A 23,815-nucleotide genomic window follows, 5' to 3' on the forward strand; every position below is an offset into this window, starting at 1 on the left:
AACTTTGGGTCGCAAAAAAATCTATTAGATAACATGAAACAGGTGCGAAAAAAGACAAAGGCAAATCCCATCATTCCTTGTTTGAAAATAAAATTTGTGAAAAAACAACGCAGATGACATTAAAGATTTTTAACTTTTTTAAATTCAACTCCTGTGGTTCAACTCCTGTGAGATAACTTTGTGTTTACACTTTCCTGATAAAAGATGATCATTCTCGTTTTTAGATACAAATAAAACCAGTACAGCTCTGAAATAAGCAGCACAAGAGAAATCGATGGACCACCTTGTACAACAGTTCACCCTTTCCTCTTTTCCCCTCCTTTGTTGTTGTTGTTCTCCCGCGCATTTCCCCGTGAGACGTCGGCCGCTCGGAGGACCCCTAGTATATATGCCCCTCGCTAATTAGCCAGTTTGGCCCCACCCGGCCGTCTGGGTGGGGACCATTTAGAAATGAGTGAGTTCTACGCCTAGGTAGGGACCACCCGGAATCCTGGAGTGATTTCAATATTTTTATTTTTCTACAGCGAATATAGTTTTAAAATTGCATTTTTTTAACATTGGGGCAACACCCTTTTTAAGACGGAAGACATTTTCATGTTGATTCCATTTTGTTAAATTTGAAGTGAATACGAAAACACGCATTCAATTTGAGCGAGGGGTTATGAGAAAGAATAGAGTTTATCAATTTTTTCATCATTCATTATGTTACAAGGGTTGAATAAAAGTCAACCGAGTTTTCATAGGTACAGATTATATATTCAAAAAACATTGAACAATTTGTAAACTCGCTCAGCATGAAGTTGCTGGATGAAAAAGCTCAACCTGGAAGAGTGAGAATGACACACGCTTCACTTGGAAGGAAACGAGAGAAATACCTTCACAGAGAAGACTAGGAACTAGGAAAAATATAGATAATAACTGACAAATATAAGATGCGAACTGCAAACAGTAAAAACAACAAAACAGTACTTTATTGCAACAGAGACAATCATACAATGGTAAAATACATTCGTATCAAAAATGGGAAGCTTTAAACAAGTTATTAAATTAAAAACGAAATTTTAGAACACAATAAACAAATCAAGAATTTATACTGAAAGTATAAGAGAACAAAGTTTAACGAAACTTATTAAGCAAAGAAAACTCTCAAAGAAAATCTGTTTGAGTTGGGGTCAAAATAAATCAAAAATCATCAAAATGTTAACAGAGATCAATTGTAATGTAGCATGAAAAAAAGAAAATTGTCAAAAAAATCACGATAAGGATAAATAATGTTTTGTATTTGTAGCAATTACATTTTTGCATGTCGACGCAAAATCACTCAAGAAAATTCTCGAAAATTGATTACGTTTACGTTTTGAAGGCATTAAAAAATAGTACAGTTTTGCAAAAAACTCAATTTTTTTGTCATTTTGGTCCTGGATTTTGGAGATTGCGTGGTAAAATAGTCATTACCCAACGAATAAATTGCGTCACAACCTCTGAATTTGATTTAGTGAGTGCATTTTCGAATGAAAATGGTTCCGGATCAAGATTGATCATCACTCTACAAATCTCATCAATTAGCTGTCGAATCCTTTTCCTTTTTAAGAACAATCCTTTTGCATTCATCTTAATTAAGAAGAAGTGAACCAACAAGGAAATAGCCGAATGCTTTGTCATTTTATTTCCGGTTGCACACCATTCGCTGCAAAAAGGGTTATGATAAAACATTTAAAAAATCATAACACAGAAAAAAAAACCCACTAGAGCAAATTATACTCTTTCTCTCTGAAATAAACTCGAGGTCGTTTTCCAAGTGATGGTAAAATTGCAATTAGAGAGTCCATTGTGAGGTCGCGATATTCTTCAAATACATCCATCCAAATCATATACTTCTTGACTATATTTCGTTTTTCTTTATTACATGTAGATGTATTGAGCTGATGGAGTTTCCTGATGAGAAGGGAAACATATGTGTACTCGAGATGAGTGAGACTGCTGACTTCTAAAAGACGATAGAGGTGTTCCTCCAAAGATATTCCGGAGGTGACTATTTTGAAAAAAGTCGGTTTCAGTTTATCAATAAATATGGCCAGAACAGTGATGGCGCATATACGACACTTTAAATCCAGCTCAGCATTCGCGATGATTTCTCGAGCACAACGGCAAACATGCCCGAGATACTTGCAGTTACTTTCAACAACATCTTCTAGTATGAGAACGGACCATACTCGATATAAAATGTCTTTTCCGTCTGGTTCAATACATCTCATTGCACGTTCATGCGCTACGACAAGATCGTGAACAATCATTTGTTTTTGATGATGATTGAATAGTTGACATCGAGTTGGCTTTCTGCAAGCAGGTTACATTACGGTTCAGTTTGACTCTAGAGAAAATGTTCAAATAGGAAATAACTTACAGGCACAGGGTGTAGAAACAATTGGTTAAAAACCTATTTGCTGTCAAAGTTTTAACAACCGAATTCGCCTTGCAGATATACTCTACACTCTTGACAATGTTCTCAGTAGATTGCTCATAATATTTAAAATGAAGCATATTGTCTATGTCTTCAAGAATATCTTTGAGCTTATCATCCATATCGGAGAAATCGATCTCTTTTTTGAAGCAACAGAAATCTATAGATTCAAAACAGTGGCTCAAAGACGTTGTCAAATAAAACTTGATGTGTTTATACACTTCCTCTATGTTTCCAATGTCATCGATAACACAACCTGAAATAATTCAGATGGATTAACTTTAAACATTGTTTTAAATACTGATGGTTAGATGAATCACTCTTACAATCAACAAACTTACCAATCAATAAAAATGTTTGCAGGCGAGGATGAGTTTTGACAATCTTTTCAATAGTATTTCTTGTGATGGCGTTTGATGAAAAATCTATATAAGCCAACCTAGGAGCAGATCTATTATTATCCACATAAAGTTCAATGTTTCTCAGATCATAGTAGGCTCTGGAAGAAAATGTATTGGTTTTACGGGAATAACTACACTTGAACTACCCGGTAAATTTTAAAACATTCAATTGTTCCAAGTCGAATATATCGCTGAGGTCTTCCTTTTGACTGAATGCACATTCGCTTACGTCTAAAACTTCTAGCTGCTTGAGTTTTGAAACTCCATTGACGCTTGTTATTCCGTTTCTTCTGAGCGACAGCCGTTTCAAATTCTTGAAAACTGCGCACATTTGTTGAAATTCATATTGATTAATTTTGATGAAAGCCAAGTCGAGTGTTGTGAGAAGTGGAAAGAAATTTCCAAGCTAAAACATTTCATGCATTAATGAACTATTCTTTTGTTGTTAATGTAATACCACCTTGTTGGTACGAAATTTGGTTTTTGAACGGCGTGAGAACATATAACAAAATTTTGCACTTTTTTTGTACAGTATCCCAAACATGTGGGTTGAAAAACCTTACTTTTCGAAGTGAAGTATTATATTTCAGGAATCGGTTTCTCGACAACAATTTTTCTTTAAAATTCCTATATGAAAACATGAAAACAACGCTTACATATTTTGCCCAATCCCCTGCAAGGTTGATTTTTGTATCCGATAAACAAAACGTTTGCATTGTATGACGAGCTCCAGAGTTGACAAGTTTCCGTAAGACAAAGATCAGGTCGAATCCTGAAACAACAAAAAAGTGTAGAATACGAACAGATATTAATAGTGATGAAGACTTGTTATGGACGTTATGAATTTCCTCTCTATTTTAAACTCACTATTCATTTTCAGCTGCTTGCATTCTTCGGCTAATTTTTCCCATGGGACAAAGGTTATTTTGAGACAAGTGAGCTCCTGCTTGAAGAAGAACTCGCAATGTTCGATATCAAAACTTCGAACAGCATCGATGTATGCATCCGTTATTTTTAAATAGTCAGCCAGCTCGTTAAAGTTTGGCCGATTTTTATTACAACGAAACATAAATTTAGTTATCAGATTTCCAAAGTCCGATGGTAATTTCAGAGGATAATTCGGGGTATTATCTCTTCTCGGGAAATCATCTGTAAGTTATAATTGTATTTTTTAAAGTTTTGCATGATTCAAATAACTTCTTAAATTTCTGAAAGCTGGTTCCAGTTTTTTTTCCAAACTAACATTTAGAAGTAATTCGAAAGGTTTATATCAAGTTGTCTGAATCAATACCTAACGTCATTTAAAAAAAGAACAAACATCTAATAAGAGCGTGTGTCGATTACAACAAACTACGTTTGTTTTATAAATTATTTCCTAAGCTATGTGAATATGCTAACACGGCGTTTTGTTGATTAAGGACAGCTGTTTTTGTTTCAAACGTCTTCTAGTTCTTAGTTTTATTTTTTCAAAAGAGTTTAATTAGCACTTACTTTTAAGAATCCGTTTTTGGACTGCGTTACCACTCATTTGTTGAAGAGTACTTATCATTTTCACGAGTTTTTTCTGAAATTAAATACGTGGAAGTTAGGACCAGTAATTAATTGTTAGAAATCTAGATCATTACGTCTTCTGCCAAAAAGAAGAACAATTATACAAATAATAAGAAGATGGCAAGGTCAGTGTGTGTAGGGTGTTTGAGCGTGAGCGAGGAGAGATGTGCATCACATTCAACGTGAGAATAACTCACAGTTTTTAGTGGGATGAGAACACACTAAAGCGTACTAGACTATATAACCATATCACAGATCAAATTGAGATGATCCAATCAAGAAAAAAAACGGTATAACTTCAAAAATTGTGTTTTTTAAGAACTCAGATTATAGAACAATGAAGTGATGCCAAATCTATTTTTTCAGTGTCAAAGTTTGGCATGTTCACAGTTTCTACGAACAATGTTTCCTAGCTATGCAACCAACCGAAACACCGAAATTCAAAACTTAGGAAAAACATATAAAAATACTCAGAATAGGAAATTCTGGTGGTTCGCGAAAGGCCAGTAAGGAATACGTAACAACGATTGGGAGGCAGATGGCAGAATACGGAGGGGTTGATGACTAGAGAGATACGTCGAGCTATTAGGAGGAGTCTCTCATGAGACCTGAGAAAAAATCAATTACAAAGAGCACCCAATTAATGTAGACCAGATGTAAAGAAGACAAGAAAATAAAAGCATTTGCAATCCAACCTCACATGAATAATAACTTAAAACTGACTTCATTACGAAAAATGATTAATACTCAATTTCAAAGAACGTTCCGTGGACATGTGACACAGTGCATTGAGTTTGAATTATCCTTCTTTGCGGTGTTTCTCAATAAAGCGCACTTGCACTTGTCTCCAGTCTTTACCATCTGAAACATTTAACAATATAATCCCTTGAATCGTTAAATTTATTACAGTGGATTGCCAAGCTCATGATTTTGTTGGTGTCAAATAAATTTTTAGAAAAAAAGTTTCCAGGTTTATAGTGACTGTTGAACAAATCTTTAAAAACTGTTCAATGTGTAGTTATTTTTAGTTTAAGTGAGATGGAAAAATATGAAGACTTTTTTTGAGTTTGCTGAATAAACGTTTTATTTCTACATACCGTAAATACTGAATTTTAATGGCATGCCGTTATATTTTTCAACTGCCTACGAGAGAAATTTTGCTGATCTAGAAGTTACAAATCACGCTGCTTCTAATCAAGATCAAGAAAAAACCGAGATAATCATATTCATGAATTCTGAGTATAGAGGAGGTGCCGTTATAATACAGGTACCGTTTGTCGTGGAAATAATCTTCCATCTATATTTTCCCAACTGGATCAGTCTTACTCAAAAACACCTTCACGTATAATTAAAAGGATTACATCGGTGAACTTTTCGTTACCCTCAAAGACCTTACCCCACTGACCGAGTGACATGCACTACCCCTTCTCACCGGGACGACCTTTACTACGTGGCAAAGTCAACGGAAGCTCTCGAGAAACATCTAATCAGTATGGAAGAGTTATTGCGCCTCCACCGCCACTCCGGAATCTTCTACTCCTTCATGGCTTCCCACTCGTCAAGCTCTTCCTCCACTGGAACCATGCGTTCCTCGTCTCCAACCAAAGGTATCTATCATACTTTTGGTTGGAGACGAGGAACGATTGTAGTGCATTTGGACGCTTAATCTGAAGACGGTGGTTCGATTCCACCCTGGTGAAATATATTTTTGGCAATCTCCTTCTTACAACCTTTCGTGTGAAAATACCACTTTTATGCCCAAGCCAAGGAGTAGTACTCCAATTTCCATATCAAAATTCCGAACCACAAACTAGGAATCCACACTTTTGAATTGAATCATACAGTCTGCAGATTACCTGATTTTTGAGATAAAAGAAAAATTCGAGTAGATCCATGTGAAGCGATGTTCATATTCTATTTTTAAATGTAAACTCCATCAAAAAACTAGATTTGTTTCTGATTTAGTTTTTGAAGAAATAGTTGAAAATTATGTCGAATCTCACCTTCTATGGTGAAAATGATTAGCATGTGTTTTTTTCTGAATCCTCTCCTTATGTCGTCTGTTACCCATTTACAGTTGTCTCATTTTCCAATCGTCTGTAGAACACGGTTATATTATTGCACTCTATTACACGTGCAAACACTTTGGCCCTTTCAAAGACCCCTTCTTACAAACGGATTGCGAGGACACCCGTTTGCCCGTGCGCGCGGGTATAATGGTCCCGTCTCTGTGTGTTGCGCACTCTGCGTCTCTTCCCTCGGCTACTCTCTCTTTCTCTTATTATTTCCTCTTGGTCAGTTCACCTGTTTTGATTATCCCTCCGAGTCCAGTCCTTCCTGTTTATTCAAGTGCGCATCCCATTTCAATTGTTCCCGATTGATTTTCGTGTTCGCTTCTTCTTTTCTCACTTGACATACATAGTTTGCAGAAGGTTTTATTGTTAGATTATCTGAGCAGAAACTATAAGAACAATAAGAAATCGGAGGATGATCGCTTGCAAAAATTTGTTTTCGACACTGGAGAATACTGCTTTGTTTCTTGTATCTTTTTCAGGACAAAACTACTGTCAAACACATTTTGTTGTTTTTCTCAGCACAGTTGTCTAATAAAATCAAAAAGGCACAATTTTCTTCCGCTCGCCATGCTTTCGAAACATCTTCACTCTAAAACCGTTTTTACACTGATAGGCATCTTTGTTTACCCAACAATTTCAAAACTGACAGCGATGTCTTCACCTTTGCCGCCTTGATTCTGATTCATAGCTTTCAGTTCTTTCAGTTTCTTGTTCCACTATGAGAAGAAAAGTGAAACGTTTCAAAACTTCAAAACCGTTGCTTATCTCGCATTCAGTTTCTTACTTTTTTGTAACACAAAGAGGATTCTAATGAAAAGAAAGACTTCGTCTTCGATTCCTTCTTTCGTCTTAAGTTTCCATTCAAAAAACCAGATCCAATTGGCTGGGGTGGCAACAGACACGTAACACGCAGAGATTCCCTCAGGGTGTCTGTCTATACACACACGGAGAACACCCTTCCACAAGTTACCTCCGCACTTGCTTCCATCCTTTTCTTTCCTCATCTCATTTCTCTCTTTCTTTATTTCTCTCTTAAAGAGACAGAGAGTTCTTGTAAGTCTCTGTTGAATCCAGTCTTACTCGATATATCTGCGTCTCTGAATCAGATGCTTCGCATGTTTTACTATTTCGCCACGGTCGAATGTCAACATTCTCCAGTCAGCCGGCAGTCTCTAGTTTCCGTACGCACCCCACACTACACTCATCTGCGTCTTACTTTCTCTCTGAATTTATGCAATACTTACTTCGTCATCGCCTTTTCTTTTTTGTTTCCTTCCCTTTTCAAACCGAACCGTTGTGTTGATTTGAAAACAATAGTGAAAACAGTTCTCTCGCAAATAGTCAATCTCATTCCAAATATATACTATTTTTCATTTTATTACATAGTCGTACATGTGCCAAACTGTTTGCCGAAGATTTTTTGCTTTCCGTAGTCTCTAGTTACCCCACTCACCGAAGAACATGGTGTACTTTTGGAGCCTGCATAGTCTTCAACACAAACTCACACTATGAAAGCACTATTCATCTTCGAAAGTGCACCTCAGAATGCGTTTCAGTAGATGCTTCCTGAAAGTTGTTTTTTTCTTTTCCACTAGATTGACCGACTAGAAACTCTAATACTTCGTACAAAACACCTCTAACAAAGAAAACGCATTCTTCCAGCTTGTAATTAAGTGAGAAACCAGTCTTTGTCACTCTCGACGAATTTCCTCGTTGATACGTCTTCGAAAACAACAATTTTTCTTCTTTTGTGATTTTATTTATGGTCTTATCAACGGTTTGAGTCAACTCGTTTGTGAAAATCTGCTCATGATGCATAATCTACGTCATTGCATGCACATGTGTACATAGTTAGTCATTTCTCCAAGATCAGTTTCGGTTTTCTAACTCTTCTCTCGAACAACAATAATTTCAGTCGGTTAAGGTCAAGTTCTTCATATTCTTCAGATCAAAATTAGCTGATAGATAGTTAACAGCCGTTTTCACGTTGTCATTGGCCGTTATCAGTTTTAATCAAAACGGCAAAATGTCCTTTTTGCCGACTAACACCCCTTCAATCTTTTTTGACGTTTTTTTTCTTTTCCAAGTGTCTTTTCGTCATTGATTTTGCCACTCTTCTTGATTACTTTCTCTATTGAAATTGTTTTTTTTCAGAAGTAGAAATGGCAAGCACGTCAGGAGTGCTTGTCGACGACAACGTGCTAGAACTACTGCGGAAAGCGCAACTGGATGATTATACAAACAAATTTGTGTTCATTTTCAATGTCAGACGGTTCGATCACTTTTCACATGTACGGGACAAAGATATGCAGGTAGGGAAAGATTTAGAAAAACTAAGAAAGCACTTTTTCATTTCAGAGTATCGGTATGCAGCAGCAACAAATCAGACAGTTTCACGAACAGGTTCTCAAAATGTCCAGAGAGATGTGGAATCGCAGTGACCCAAAACAAGTATACGTGGCATCGGATCAGTCCACACCCAATCAGAGCTCCATTGATGAGAAAGCTTTGATACCGAATGAACAGGTAACATTTTTCATTCAAGCATCTTTTTCACTATGTTGCATCTTTCAGATCAAGCTGTTCGAATTACTCGGTGAAGGCTCATTCGCTGTTGTGAAACGAGGTACTTGGACACAAAGCAATGGACAACGAGTTGAAGTTGCTGTCAAAATCTTGCGTGACATCTCCCCAAATATTATGGATGATTTGAGAGTTGAGGCGAGCCACTTGCTCAAACTACAGCATCCATCGCTTATTCGACTGTATGGAATTGTTCGCCAACCGGCAATGATGGTTTGTTTGCTTTCCGATTAAATCTCCAATTTCATTTATGAACTTCAGGTGTTTGAACTTTGCGAGGGAGGATCGCTGCTTGATAGACTGAGAGACGACAAGAAGCCAATTCCACTCGTTTCACGTCTACACGACTATTGCAGTCAGATTGCTAAAGCTCTGCAATTTTTGGAATCAAAACATTGCGTACATAGAGATGTTGCGGCTAGAAATATCCTTCTTGCCAGAGATGAGAAGGTTTGAAATTTTAATTTTAGATAGAAAACTTGATATTTTCATTTTCAGACAGTTAAAATCTGTGATTTCGGATTGATGCGAGCTCTCAAAGAAAACGAGCAAATGTACACTATGGCACCACAAAAAAAGGTCCCATTCGCATGGTGTCCACCCGAAGCTCTCCGTCACCGAAAATTCTCTCACGCATCGGATGTATGGTCTTATGGAGTAACTATCTGGGAACTGTTCACATTCGGAGAAGAGCCATGGGTTGGATGTCGTGCCATTGACGTCTTGAAGAACATCGATGCTGGAGAGCGACTCGAAAAACCAAAATATTGCTCTAACCGCATATACCAAATCATGACTGATTGTTGGAAATCGAATCCGGCGGAGAGATGCAAATTTAGTGCAATTCGAGAGGACTTGAAGGCGGCCATGTTTCTTGATGCAACTGCCAGAGAGACATACAATTCAATTCAACCGGGAGCACTCATTTTGGCAAAGGGAGATGAAGTCGTTGTTGTTGAGAACACGTTAGTCATTATAAATATTTGATTTGCAGTAATTGAATATTTTTTCAGCGGACAAGACTGGTTTGGTCAGAACAAGAAGAATCAAAAGTTTGGAACATTTCCGAGATCAGTGGTGTTCGCACAAACGAATCACGCGGTGGCGGCAGCGAGCGCTGTAACTCCACAGGTTAGTCGACAACTAATTCGCGGATTAACAGACCGTTAACCATGCTAATTCACAGAAAATTCCAACTGCGCCCACGATCAGAATGCGACCAGAACAATCTCTCCAGCCGACACCACTTGCCTACACTTCAAAACCATTGAACAATAACACCAAAACGTCATTGAACGACCGCACGTCTAGAATTTCTATGCCCGTTGCAGGTGAGTCAGTTTTAAAAATTGAAAAAAGCTTTGTTGAAATACAAAACCAATCCTCAGTCCCTCCCATCCCAATTCTTCCTCTTGGAAGTTTTCCCTTCTGGTTATCCTTATGCTACCCCATTCAGGTTCCTTCATTCATACCGGTCACGGTGATCCACTGGGTGGTCAATCCTGGGGTAACCCATCGACAATCGATGATACCTACCTGAAGAATCCCGTAAAAGGAGTCCCTCTGTCCAGGTTTGTCCTGATGTCTTTTCCCTCTGTCAACCAACCTCATGTTTTTAGTATGTCCAATGGCGCTCAGGTTATCGCTAGTAAAGAGCTGCTGACCAACGGAGGCAGAAGCACGCACACACCTGGTAGGTTATTTTAGAAAAACAAGTATTTCCTTATGTTATACTCGTCTCTCATCATTAGTACTTTTAATATCACACAAATACTCTAACTACAATTTTTCATCTGATTCAACAAAAAAGTTGGAAAAAAAGTAAAAATCACTAGGTTCAGTGTTTACACTTGATATTTATCATACTCGAATCAATCTCTTGTGCTCTGTACGTCTCTAGATGTTTGTTAACATTACCCCTTTGTCAGCTGCTCCATCCACCAGTGACATGTCCAAAATTCGTGGTCTTTCCCTCGATCTTCCGGAATATGACGACTTCGACAGAGCCTTCGACGATGGATTCTCTCCATCAAAAATCGAGTTGCCACGGGATTTTGGTATGTTTCCTACCACCTTCTAACCTTACTAATTCTAAATGTAGTTGATGGAAGCAACAAAGAAATTTCATAATAATCAACAAAAAAATTCAGGAAACGACAGCATCATCAGTAACGGAAGCAACTTCAGGTCTGAAGATTTGTCAAGTACTATTCTGATTAAAGGTGAAGAGAGAAGAGACCCGACATTCGATATTCGAGGAAATGTGCTGAAGCCGACGCCAATTGCGCCGGTTCAGATTCCATCAACCACACACGCACCACGACCAATTTTGTTGACTCCTACGAGCACTGGAGTGATGTCAATGCAACTTCCAGATGGGTTCATCACTCCACAACCACATGGTTCTGCTGTCGTCGTCGACAAACCCGACCCATTGCGGAATCAGGTAAGATAATACATTCTTTAAAGTCAGAACAATGACTCCTCTATCATTTTCAGCCCCGTCATGTGAACTCTGCTAGCTCTCGGTTGGATAGCATGGCTCAGCCCAATATCCCAACACATTTCACTCAACAGCCTCAAAAGCAGAACATGCCCACCAACTTGATTCCAGAACTTCAACACCGATTGAATGCGGGAAGTGATATGATGCGTCCTCGTCCAGCTTCTTCAATTGGCCTTCAAAACAATGCGATGGATTCTTATAATCCTCAGATGAATCGTCCATTTTCTGTTGTCAATGTACCTTCTGTTCCTATTGTGCCACAGCAACCTGCATCGATTCCGTGTCTTGTTCCTACTCCAGCTCCAATACCTGCACATTCTTCAGCTCCAAAAACGTCTGTTAATGGTCAACAACAGAATCCACTCCAGAAAGCTTTGACTGAAGAATTGAGAGGAAACTTGAACAGAAGACCGACCAGTGCAGGTGCATCGACTACATCAAATGGAGCTTCCAACTTGAGAAATGGTGTAAACACATCGATTCCACCAACCACTCAACCTTCCCTTCAACCACAGAAATTACCAACTGCTGTGGTGCAGAAACCATTCCAGCCACAACAAGTGAAGCTTCCTCCACCAACACAAACGATGCCTTCAACATCGGCTCCAATCACCACGGTTCTGTCAGTAGTATCCACTACCGTACCAGTGCAACAAGTGTCTACTCCACGTCCAATGACAGCTTCAACAGCTCCCATCAAAAAAACATCCGTTCCGGCATCCACTGTTTTGGGTTCTTCTGCACCAACTACGACTGCCTCCACCTCAAGCTCCCAAAATGTGGTCACCAGGCGCCCAACACAAACAATCACTATGTCAGATGAAGAGAGAAGGTCTAGAATCATTCAAGACGTGGCTTCGGCGCTTCCAGCTCCAAGTGCTCTTCTCTTGGGATCTCAGTCAGCTGCCTCATTGCCATCCGCTGCTGTCCCAGCTGCAACGTCTTCCGGATCATCCAACAGAGATCGACCAGGACGGACCACACCACTGTCTCAGCCACAAGTCACGATGCCACCGAAGAAATCCTCTGAGCCAGTTCTTTCGACCGAAGTACTTCAACCAACGCGTTTGCCATCTGCTGCAAGTTCTGTGTCAAAACCAGTGTCCCAACCAGTGTCACAAGCTATTCAACAACCGGTGCGCAATCCATCTCCACCAGTGATCAATACCAATAGACAATCTACATTTGTTGACAAGAAACAAACTATTCCATCACATTCGACCAATGTGCCGCTTTTCAACATCACCAACTCGAGCAACATGTACCCACAACTCAACAGCTATCCGAACTATGGCAACGGATATCAACCGTATGGCTATGGAATGAACTATCACTCAGGTGAGATTCAATTTAATATAACTTTCTTAATTTTCTGTATCATTGTAGGCTACCCTGGTTACACCGGATACACACCATACACCAGCGGCATGGGCCAACTTGCTCTGACTCACAACGCTGTGAGCTCTCTTCCACCATTGGTACCATCGGAAAACACTGGAACTGCCCAGCCACTTGATGATGCTGCCATTATGGAACTTTTAGGAGAACAAAACAGACAAGCTGCTGCTGCCCAAGCTGCCGCTCATACTTCTCGTGTAGCATCATCTGCTCCTACTTCTGCACCAGTCACCGCTCCAAGCACTGCTAGAAGCAACGACTTGAGTATGGCAGATAGAATGGAGGTGTTGTACAAAGAAGCTGATTTCACTGAGTAAGTTTTTGTGTCACAAGGAACAACTAAATAGTTTTAACTTTTCAGTAGCGGAAACTGTGACACGATGGTGATGCGATGCAATGGAGACACCGAAATGGCTTTGAAGTTGCTCAAACAGAACCATTTGGTACAAATTGGTGTGGCTAAGAACGAAATGGTGGCACTTCAAGCTCTCGAATCTCGTCAGTATGATCTCACTGCGGCCGCTAACTTGCTCCTTGGCTAAACCACGGCTGAAATTCCATTGAATATCTTGTATTATACTCTTACGGATTTATAGACTTGTCTTAGTCTCTTTTATTGTCTGCAGTTGGAGACAAGGCCTTATTTGTGTATTTTATTATTTATAGTTGTATATTATTTCTCCAGTTTCCGAGACCATTGCTCCTGTGATAAAACTATGTGAAAGATCAAAAATATTCAGTCAGTTTTCAGTCTAGGCTTTACCATTTTTGTGCCTTTTGTTACCCCCGGCTTACCTCAACCTCACTTTCCTGCCCCCCCGTGTTTGTATTTAATGAACTATGTCCGTCATATTTACCCGAGAAATACTTCCAACCCATCCACCTCTTCTCAGTTGACCTTTGTACAATTTGTACTACTTTTGCCATTCTCATCGTTTCTTTTCCACTGTGAACTTCTTAGAACTTTTTCTATCAGCATAAAAATATGTTTGATATTTATACCAATGTAAATATATATATACAGGGAAGAATAACATCAAATGGAGCAAACGATACCGCAAAATTCAATATTTAGAGAAAGATGAGTTTGCCATTTTTTGTGACCAAAAAAGTAGCCGATGTGTAACGGATTGTTTAGACAAAAATGTGACCTTACACTGGAAAAGGATGAAGCAAAATGGGAAAAAACGAAGAAACCGTATGAAATTATTTTTGAGAAATTTCTCTCTGCTGAGAAATCAAAGACGGGCGGCTGTTAACAGCAGAAGTAATTCCTCCAGATGAACGATATTGCATGAACATTCTTGGCTGTTGTAGAGTTGGTTGAGCTTGTTGTTGTTGTTGTTGTTGTTGTTGTTGTTGTTGTTGTGAATAAGAATAGCTTGGTTTTGATTGTTGAGGAGGCATTGGTGGGCGAGCAGCGTAGTTGACCTGACAAAGATGACAGTTTAAAAATTGAAGGTGAACGGAAATTGATCCGATTATGGTCGGGAATCCAATTAATTTATTCTAGTCTCTCAATTACATTTCTATTGGGGTCAAACCTCAAACTTCATTTGAAAATAATGATTTATGGTGAAAATAACTGTTGCAGAATACATTTGTGATGTTTTTGTATTTTTGTACGCTTGGACGGAATGTATCAGATTTGTCATTTACTATATTCCAGAAAACTACCAGCGTCTCACCTTAGAATTATTGTTGTTATTCAGCTCCACTTTTTTGACCTCCGGATGGCTGGTCTGAGCCTCTTCGACTTCTTCGGAATTCTCTTCTGGAACCGTCATTGGTCTGAAATTTTTCTGATAAGAATAATAGTTCTTGTACTTATTGATATACCTATTGAAAAGATCCGAGCTCAATTGTGGTCTTTTTGGACCCTGAGGTTTCAGTTGAATACCGTACATTGCTCCATTTTCACGGATGGTCTAAATTCCAAAGTTAATACTGAAAAAAAAGAATAACTCACTCTATAGAACCCTTGTCTTCCACGAGTGGCCACAAATTGCATTCCTTGACACTTTGGTCTTGGAATCTCAAGTCTTCCAAGTTCACACAGGTTGTCACGAATAGCAGTCATCACTCTGAAATTAAAAAAAAAAATATTGTTGCAAAATCTTTTTTTTCAAATTAGCAACAGAAAAAACGAGAAAGGTGAGGCCGAAAACTGTGAATCGACTTATCAGAGCAAAGTGATGATGACATAAAGAAGAAAAAAACGGAGCGTGGAATTGATAAGAAGGGCGAATCGACAAAATGAAGAAGAACATGGCGTCCTAGCTCAATTTGAGAACATGAGATTCAATGAAAGAGTGAAATGGAACGTTTTATGATAGGGTGAAAGTTGGAATACTGAATACTGAATGCATACCAGAAGAGAGATTCAATGCGTAAGCGAAAAGGTGTGGTTTTTGGCAATCTCTCGTTTCTTTCTTGACTTGAGTTGACACGGTGAGAAAGGGAGTCTATGCAAAAGCCTTCCTTCTAAGGCAGTTGAGCAAATACCACTCGCGTCAACCAACCTTTCAGATAGCGACCCCCCATGACAAAACCTAACCAATAGAGAAATCATGGATAGACTTGCCAATGAATGCATCTGAATTGCCTATGAAAGGAAATGTTGGTTAGGAGTTGAAAAGGAAATGTGTCCATTTGACAGTTCTCGTTTAGCTTGTGACAGCTTTCTGTTTGTGCCCCCCCCCCCCCCCCATATGTGGCAGACGCTGAATGTTTGTTGGGGCGCTTGTCCCAATTTGGCAATGTTATCAGGAGAAACGACACGAAGAGAGACTGCTGTGTTGGCAGAAAACTTTGGGAAATTTTGGAAGTGAAGCCAAATGGAAAACGGAAATGAGGATGGAACTGAACTCCCGCCTTTTTCTTTTCTTTCTAACTTCCCTCTATTCTTCTATTCTTTTCATTGACGCGGCCCCTTACTGTCTGTCAATTAGCATAAAAGACCTTCTCCTCTTTCTTCTCGACAGGCACAGTGGGACGCGACGGATTACGGGGGCCGTTGCCTTGAAATAGGAAAAGTTGCGAATCGAGGAGAATCAGAATGAATAATTTAATCAATTGAATGTGACAAGTTGACGATTTCTTCTCGACAAATGTTGAAAAGTAGTTTTGCACCACCGTCTAAACGGTCACACTTTTTAAAATCTAAGACCACCCGCGGTGCATATGTGGACACACTTATTTCAAAATTGGAAGCGTGTGGGGGGCCAGAGCGCTAAAGAAGATTTGTAAACATTTAGACGATTAGCACTAAAGTACATATGTAAAAAGGTACGGTGGGTCAGACTGACCTCAAACGAACGAAAGAGAAAATTGGGGTCTTGAGGAACAGAGAAAATCAGATTAATCCAGTACAATTTTGTACTTTTCTCTTTTTTCTGTCTCCTCTTTTCTTCTTATGAAAAAAAGTCTGAGAAAGGTTTTCTCATCTCATTTCCTCTCAACTAAAAGGAAAAACCACAAGTTTTTTTTTTGAAAAAGACGAGTTCTTGTGTATCTTCTATGTGTCTATATCCATTTTACGGTTTAATGAAACGTATCGTGAAAGTTGGTGTGAAAAAGATGAAGATGAAGATGAAAAGAGGGGAGAAGCATCTGTCCTTGCAGGTGGAAATCATTTGGTGGTTTAGTAGGTGAGAAAAACTAAAGAAAACGTATCATCTTTACAAACATTCATAATATGTATATATCCACATAGTATAGATATACAACCGTATATGTAGTGCTGGTAAGTGGTGTGAACAGACATTCAAAGAGGGAAGGAGAGAGTTCGAAATGGGAGGTTGAAGCGGTGTGGGTTGCAATTCACGGACACGGGCAAACAAGATATGTGTACGATTACGGCAGCGATTTGTCTTGGTGGTTTTGAGTAAAATGTGATGGAACTCCTTCTACGGGAAAGAGAACAGTTTTCATGATGGATCGGTCAGAAAATAGATGAGTCCAGTAACAGGATTTACTGGCAACATGACTACCGACAGTAAGAATGAAGGAAAACGATTTTGAATGGAAAGTGTGTCTTGGCGACATCAAAACATAGTATTCTATTTTTGGGTGCATTCAATTTTTTTTCTTGTCTAGTCAAGCAAAAAAACACAGGAAACATAGTATACTGGGCTTTAGAGTTGGATCGACATGTCAAAAAAGATTTGACTACATTCAGAAAACTGTGAATGCCAATGGAACTACCTGTCAGGAAATGGAGGATGATTGGTGAAAAGTGGTTTGTAAGCAGAAGCCATTCCTCCCAAATCACTGTGTTTATGTGCTTGTGAAGAAGCATGTGCATCACCATCACAAATGCCGGGTGATGCTCCCCCCTCACCGGGAAAAGCTTGTACTACGTGTCGCGCGGTAGCTGCTTTCGAGTGGTCATGGCCGGGCGGCAAGTTGAAAAGACATTGGAATTCTCACTTGTGTGTGCGGAAGTTAGTGTGCTCATGGAGAAGTTTTGGGGGAGCAGATTTTTGAGCACTTATCTTGTTTTATCAGTCTTGATTGACTTGGTAGAAGAAAAAGAGGGTGTGGGGTGAGATAAGACTATGTTGAATCCGAATCTTTTGACAGACAAGATTTGGCCTCCTCTTCTCCCTTTTGACTTTCTCACCGACACTCTTGGTGGGAATATGGCAAGTGTACTACTGTAGGTATGGCAAAAGCCGGTCTTACTTGGATACCAAAAGTAATAAGGAAGAATAAATATTCTGGATTCAGAGAGGTTAACTATCTGAATCCCGTGACCAGCTGAAGTTGACTGATCGTTTGATCAGGATCACGTTATCAAATTCAAATTGACACTGAACTACCTAAAAGGACAACAACGTTTATAGCATCTGAGAATCGTAAAGATAAGGTTTGTCTGAAAATAAAAACTACGAAAAAAAATTGATGCGTTAATAAAATGGTATCACTCAAGAACTGTTTGGTTATTGAAGTGGTAGGCAGAAAATAGTGAAAGCAAAAGGTCATGTACAGACACATGAGAAGACACAAAGTGTTGGATCACAAATCTGAGCAAATAAATGTCTGAGCGATCATAAGATGGATTTTTTGTGTTGGTAGTGAACTGAGATTGAGTAACCAACAAACCAAAGACTTGTCTCACGTAAAGCTAACTGAAGGAATGATGATTTGAGAATCGGTAAGATAGGAAGAAAACAAGGAAAAGGCAGATTGGATTAGCAAATTGGGTTTTCTCGCGTTCTAACTGAATGACCGGCACACAACTTGTGGATGCTTCTTTTCTAGGCGCCAGTAGCGGTTACGGTTTCGGCCGTTTAAAGAGATTATAAAACTTTAAAACTAAGCACCCATCAAAACTTGGTTAGTCATGTTTGGTTCAGAAAAGATAATTGGTGTGGATAATGGATGTGTGTGTGTGTTTGTGTGTGGAACAGGAACTTCCTCCAGGCTTGGACGAGATCCTGCTGGCTGCTGGATAGCTAAAAGGTTGTTTTGGTTGGAGGGGACTAGGTCACGACAAGCTTCTCATCACCGACTGTATGGAAAAGCAAGGACGACTGCTATTATAAGAAAAATTAGTTTTGGTTTCATTTTGAGTGGTTTATGTCTGGTAATACTGAATGGAAAAGTGTATAAAGTGGCTTGCTACTGAAGTTTCCATTCATTGATATGGAAAAGAATGGAAAATGAAAATAAGGGAAAGATATTGACAAGTGGATTGCAATTGGCGGAACGATCGGCTCTTGAGGGAATGACTAAAGACACTGGAGAGACCGAAAAGCACTCAAAAAGGTAAATCGAAAGGGTTAATAAGTGCGATTATAGTCCACGCCATCTCGCTTTTGTTTTCGGTTTCGTTTTTTACACTGATCCAAGTGATTCTTTGTATTGTTGAAAAGAATAACGAAAAAAGGAAGTGCGACAAAATAGTTTACTCTTCTCGTTGGTATTTTATGGAGTTTGACTCTATTCAAAAGGAAACAAGGTTAGTGAGAAGAGGAAAAAACGTAGAATGATTTGTGGAAAAAGAAAACGACGCATTCTTTGTTGGCAGACTTTTTGGATGGCAATTACAACCATGTTTGTACCATTCGGACAGAAAAACACTGGAAGAGGAAGAAAGAATACATAATAAATGAAATGTTATACCGGTCACAAGAAAACAAGAGAATGTCGGGGAGAAGAATTGAGAAAATGATAGGAGGTAAAACAAAACAATGAAAAATCTTAAATGTCATCGTCACAAGTTGGGAAGCATTCTCCAACATCTGGTTCAGCAAGATGGGGTATGACACGACCTTCCTTCGGGTAGCTTCTTCCACTACTCCGTTCAAAATTTCCGAGAGTTTCACGGATTCTGTCACATGTTGTGTTTTTGAAAGGGCGATACACCCAACCGTCCATTCCACTTCCACAAAGGGTCACGTTTATGTTCTTCTGGAATTTCAAAGTAATGATTACTTGGCCTGCTGAAATTCAAAAATCATACCGGGAACGGACTCTCCCAGCCCTTTGCTCCAACTTCATTATTCTTCCATCCATGGAACATAAAATCTCGGTCACAAAACCTATCCGTCGTCAAAAAACCATCACGAACCCATCCATGAGCACGTCGATAAATCCGCACTTTACCCGGCCATAACCGTGTCGCACCTAAACATCGTCATCACAAATTGAATAAGTAAACAAACAAAAATGACCCCGCCCTTATCGACAATATTTACCGAGAGCCAACTTGCAACAAGTGACGTATGCCATATATGTGTCATAACCGGTCGAATTGTGCCAGTACTTGTCGCAATTTTTGATCTCTTGGGTGGCATAGGGTATGACTGTTTTTAAGATGTGAATCTGAATCAGAAGAATTGAAATTTGCTCCAGAATATTCAAAAAAAAAACCTGAAGAACACCATTATCTGCTCCATTCCAGTTAGACGGTTGTGTGAACTCCCAGTCACCCCATTTCTGGAGGAAGTTTTTGGCAAACATAGTATTTCGAACCTTAATGGAAACGATCTTTTGATTTCTTGTCACTTTCAATGATAAGAATTTCTATTATAGCAAAGTGTTCAAAACAACAAACAATGTAATTTCCGCTGGCGATTTCCCAATTGAAGAAACGCTCGTAGAAAATTATATCAACGCGATTATCAATCCATTCTTCGACGCAATGATTTGGATTAGCAATTCCTAGAATCATTTGTTTGCCGATTTACATTCTTATTTCTGTTTTCTTAGTACCTGTGTCCGCGTCCAAAACAAGCATCCAGTCGGCATCTCGTAGGTAGGCAGCCGCGGCACAGTGTTTTTTGAAAAACAACTGAAATCAAATGGATTCATTGTTCTTGTTCTATTCATAACATGTCAAGACAAAACAACAAGTACCTGTTTGTTTTTACCGCATTCCGCTTTCACACGTTCGTCATTATCAAGATCCACCATGGCAACTGTATAGTTGGTTCCTTTCAAATAGCATTGTAAAGATTCTTGTGCGACTTTGTAATGTCTGAAAACATGTAATTAAGAAAAAGGTCAAGACGTGGAAAAACACTTACGTTTCCATACTGCTTTTAACAAATGCAACAAAGATGAGTACTCGACCATAAAGTGGAGGACACTCACCCATGTTTTGACGCGGAGGATATTTTGCGCGGGGCCTGGAAATTAAACGTTCGATTGCGAGATAATCTTTTACTTTACTTACCCAGGGTGGAATAACGTTGGATCTTTTAAAAATTGAATTTTCGGGACATTGGTCTTTACAACTGGGTGTATTTCATGAACTGCTTGCTGAAACCAATTGAACTGATGCAAAAACTCCTAATCAAAAAACTCACATGGAAATCAGGGCTATAGGTAACCCCCACATCATCAAATGTGTATTTCGAATAAAAGAATAGAGCAGTTACTAATACTACTATCACCACAAGTAATATCTGTACATGCTTCATCTGAAAATACTAAATGAAAATTCTAAGCATGGAGATTGAAAATTGGTGAGACCAATAATATGTGTTGGGGAGTTGATACGAATTCTTCAGTTTCAAAAAGACATTTAAAACGCAATAACCCAAAGAGATCAAGATGGAAACAAGGGCAATTGTCGGATGAAAAAGTTTCTCGACAGATCAATGATGGAGTACAAATCTAGTGAATGGAAGAATCCAATTACCGAAAATGGATCCAGACACCCAACTCATTTTCGTTATTGAGTGCTGATGTTCGAAGAAGAAAAGCAAATTTGCTTGAGTGGGAGATTAGAGCTGCAAAAAAAGAAGCAATAGGATTACTAATACTACTCATTCTTTGCTGTTTTGCCTAGTGTTCAGAACAGTTGAAATAAAAGTAAAATTGAAAATAAGTGGGAAGTAAGAAAAAAATTGATTGAAAAAAAAACACTTGAGAATCTTGACGCATTGTTTTCAAGTTTCGGATTACTTTTTATACATTTCTTTCTATTTCTATTATATAACTGCCCGAGCTAGCAAAATAGTGTACATTCCAGGTACTAGTCACAAGTTCCGTGTTATAATTAAAAAAAGAAGGAAACTTGACAGCACCAAACTATGGTTGATACAAAATGAGTCTTTGAGTATTGATACATGCCATAGAAATGTGAAAATTTTTTCTATTTCTACTACTGATTTGGAAAGAAAACGACTGTGAATACTGATATACCCTTGTTCTGATAATCAACCACTGATATCTTATTGTAACAATAGTTGAAAACCTGTCTAACACTATTAACAACACGTATTGACAGGGGGTCCAAATCGAAAGTGTATGTATGTGATTGGTATGAACTCTCAACTTTCGACATGTCTCTTTTCCACTTCATCTTCTTCCCGTCATTTCACTTTTCATCTCTACCAGAGATTGAATAGCCGAGAAGAACCGCATTTTCGACCTATTGACACTGTCTTGTCCAATTGGGTCATCATACAAAAGAGTACGCGTGTATACGCTTCTTGTTACGGGAGAAACAGAAAAAGGTTGGATTCCGGAAGAAAGGTCGAGTTGAAGAATATAAAAGAAAATGTTGAATGCATTGGTTATACAACAGTTTTTAATGATATCTCATCCACTTATAACACTTTCTGTGTCAAGTTGATGACTGTTATTGAGAAAACGCAAAGACGCATGACCAACCATCATTTTGAAGTCAAGTCATTTCAAATGCATACGTTTTTTCCATGGCTCCCGCTTTGTGGTCACTCAAGATGCTTTGAATAATTTAAAAACCCATTCATTTCACTTATTTCTCAAAAGAAGGTGTATACAAATAATACAAAAATTTATCATAGTGGCTTGACAGAGACCTCGTGTTTTCGATTGTGTAGTTGACAAAAATTTAAATTCTGCTAGTTCCGTTTTGGGCAAAGTGTCCGAGAAGCATACGTGAGATGACGATACGTTGGATTTGAGAGGTTCCCTCGTAGATCTGGTAGATCTTGGCGTCACGCATCAACTTCTCCACTGGATACTCCGAATTGAAGCCGTTTCCTCCGAAGATCTGAAAATAAAGAGAATTGAAAAACTGGTCTATGTTCATAGTCAGTATATTAACATACCTGAACGGCGTTGGTGGCAGCTTGGTTGGCAGTGTCAGCAGCGAAGCACTTGGCAATCGAGGCGTTGTACGAGGAGCGGACCTTGTTGTCGACGTCGGTGGCAGATTTGTAGGTGATGAGACGGGCAAGCTCCAAGTTGACGGCCATGTCAGCGAGCATGAACTGGACGGCTTGGTGCTGAAAGAAAAACATTATGAAAATAATATCAGAAAATCTGAAAGCTCACATTAGCAATCTCAGTTCCGAAAGCCTTTCTCTGCAAAGCGTACTTGGCAGACTCGTCCAAACATCTCCAGGAGAGTCCAAGTGCTCCGGCGGCGACTCCAGGTCTGGTCATGTCGAAGGCACCCATAGCCACCTTGAATCCAGCTCCTGGAGCTCCCAACACATTCTCAGCTGGCACACGGACATCCTCGAATGTGATGGTTCGGGTGTCCGAACATCTTTGTCCCATATTCTTTTCCTTCTTTCCACGAGAGATTCCTGGAGTGTCTCCATCAACAATGAAAGCGGTGAAAGCCTTTCCAGCTGGAGTTTTCGGGTCAGAGTCGGAGCGGGCAAGCACAAAGAACCATTTGGCGTGTCCTCCTCCAGTGATCCAAGCCTTCGAACCGTTGATGATGTACTCATTCCCCTTCTTCTCACACTTGGTCTTCACCCCATTGACATCTGATCCAGCTCCTGGTTCCGTGACACAATACGAGGCGATGATTGGCTCGGCCGCAAGAGCTCCGAGGTACTTCTTCTTTTGCTCCTCGTTACCAGCAATATAGACTGGAGCGATGGCAAGAGATGGTCCCATGATACCGAGTTGAAGTCCAGTGCATCCGTAGGAAAGAGCCTCGACAATGAGAGCAGTCTCAAGGGTGGTCATTCCTGGTCCACCGTACTTCTCTGGGATTTGTGGGTTCATGAGTCCAAGGCTGTGAGCTTGACGGACAATCTCCCATGGGAACTCTCCGCTCTCGTCGAACTTGGCTGCGTTTGGAACGAGCACATCCTTCGAGAACTTCAGAGCAGCAGCTTGGATTTCCTTCTGGGTGTCGCTCAAGTCTGCAAAATTATTGAATTAGTTTGATAACATTTCAAATCCTTACCAAATGAGATTTGACGAGATTGTGAAGCAAGAATTCCGGTTGCTGAACGAGAGAGTCCGACCGATGTGGTAGCAAGACGAGAAAGCATTTTGATTAACCTATAACAGTTGGGGATTAAGAAAATGGGATATGGCAAGTAAAAGGGAACAAAGATATGGACACGGTGGCTGACCGCAATAAAAACAAACAATG

General features: G+C 39.4%; 5 protein-coding genes across 5 annotated transcripts; 1 reads left to right on the plus strand and 4 right to left on the minus strand.

Annotated features, from left to right (window-relative positions):
- Nucleotides 1-1,745: 1,745 nt before the first annotated feature.
- On the minus strand, nt 1,746-4,411 carry GCK72_023396 (uncharacterized protein; the record flags this gene model as incomplete). Its single annotated transcript, XM_003106753.2, has 7 exons — nt 1,746-2,337; nt 2,405-2,717; nt 2,803-2,960; nt 3,009-3,268; nt 3,519-3,634; nt 3,730-4,011; nt 4,354-4,411. The coding sequence occupies 7 exons, from the start codon at nt 4,409-4,411 to the stop codon at nt 1,746-1,748; spliced, it is 1,779 nt and encodes a 592-aa protein (XP_003106801.2).
- Nucleotides 4,412-8,650: 4,239 nt separating this feature from the next.
- Nucleotides 8,651-13,517, plus strand: GCK72_023397 (uncharacterized protein; the record flags this gene model as incomplete). Its single annotated transcript, XM_053735376.1, has 14 exons — nt 8,651-8,800; nt 8,847-9,014; nt 9,063-9,284; nt 9,333-9,521; nt 9,570-10,036; nt 10,085-10,202; nt 10,258-10,402; nt 10,528-10,642; nt 10,691-10,764; nt 11,000-11,128; nt 11,222-11,517; nt 11,571-12,915; nt 12,964-13,288; nt 13,337-13,517. The coding sequence occupies 14 exons, from the start codon at nt 8,651-8,653 to the stop codon at nt 13,515-13,517; spliced, it is 3,924 nt and encodes a 1,307-aa protein (XP_053578942.1).
- Nucleotides 13,518-14,181: 664 nt separating this feature from the next.
- On the minus strand, nt 14,182-15,055 carry GCK72_023398 (uncharacterized protein; the record flags this gene model as incomplete). The annotated part of the gene is made up of 4 exons (XM_053735377.1): nt 14,182-14,406; nt 14,664-14,766; nt 14,815-14,855; nt 14,945-15,055. The coding sequence occupies 4 exons, from the start codon at nt 15,053-15,055 to the stop codon at nt 14,182-14,184; spliced, it is 480 nt and encodes a 159-aa protein (XP_053578943.1).
- A 4,127-nt stretch (nt 15,056-19,182) lies between these two features.
- Nucleotides 19,183-20,906, minus strand: GCK72_023399 (uncharacterized protein; the record flags this gene model as incomplete). The annotated part of the gene is made up of 10 exons (XM_003106585.2): nt 19,183-19,392; nt 19,445-19,608; nt 19,680-19,806; nt 19,855-19,956; nt 20,039-20,145; nt 20,197-20,275; nt 20,341-20,461; nt 20,511-20,612; nt 20,660-20,745; nt 20,793-20,906. The coding sequence occupies 10 exons, from the start codon at nt 20,904-20,906 to the stop codon at nt 19,183-19,185; spliced, it is 1,212 nt and encodes a 403-aa protein (XP_003106633.2).
- Nucleotides 20,907-22,306: 1,400 nt separating this feature from the next.
- GCK72_023400 (uncharacterized protein) lies at nt 22,307-23,711 on the minus strand (the record flags this gene model as incomplete). The annotated part of the gene is made up of 4 exons (XM_003106741.2): nt 22,307-22,468; nt 22,527-22,703; nt 22,753-23,579; nt 23,624-23,711. 4 exons carry the CDS (start codon nt 23,709-23,711, stop codon nt 22,307-22,309), a joined length of 1,254 nt encoding a protein of 417 aa, XP_003106789.2.
- Nucleotides 23,712-23,815: the final 104 nt, after the last annotated feature.

Source organism: Caenorhabditis remanei, chromosome X, assembly GCF_010183535.1.
Source record: "Caenorhabditis remanei strain PX506 chromosome X, whole genome shotgun sequence".
In the NCBI taxonomy this organism is placed as follows: domain Eukaryota; kingdom Metazoa; phylum Nematoda; class Chromadorea; order Rhabditida; family Rhabditidae; genus Caenorhabditis; species Caenorhabditis remanei.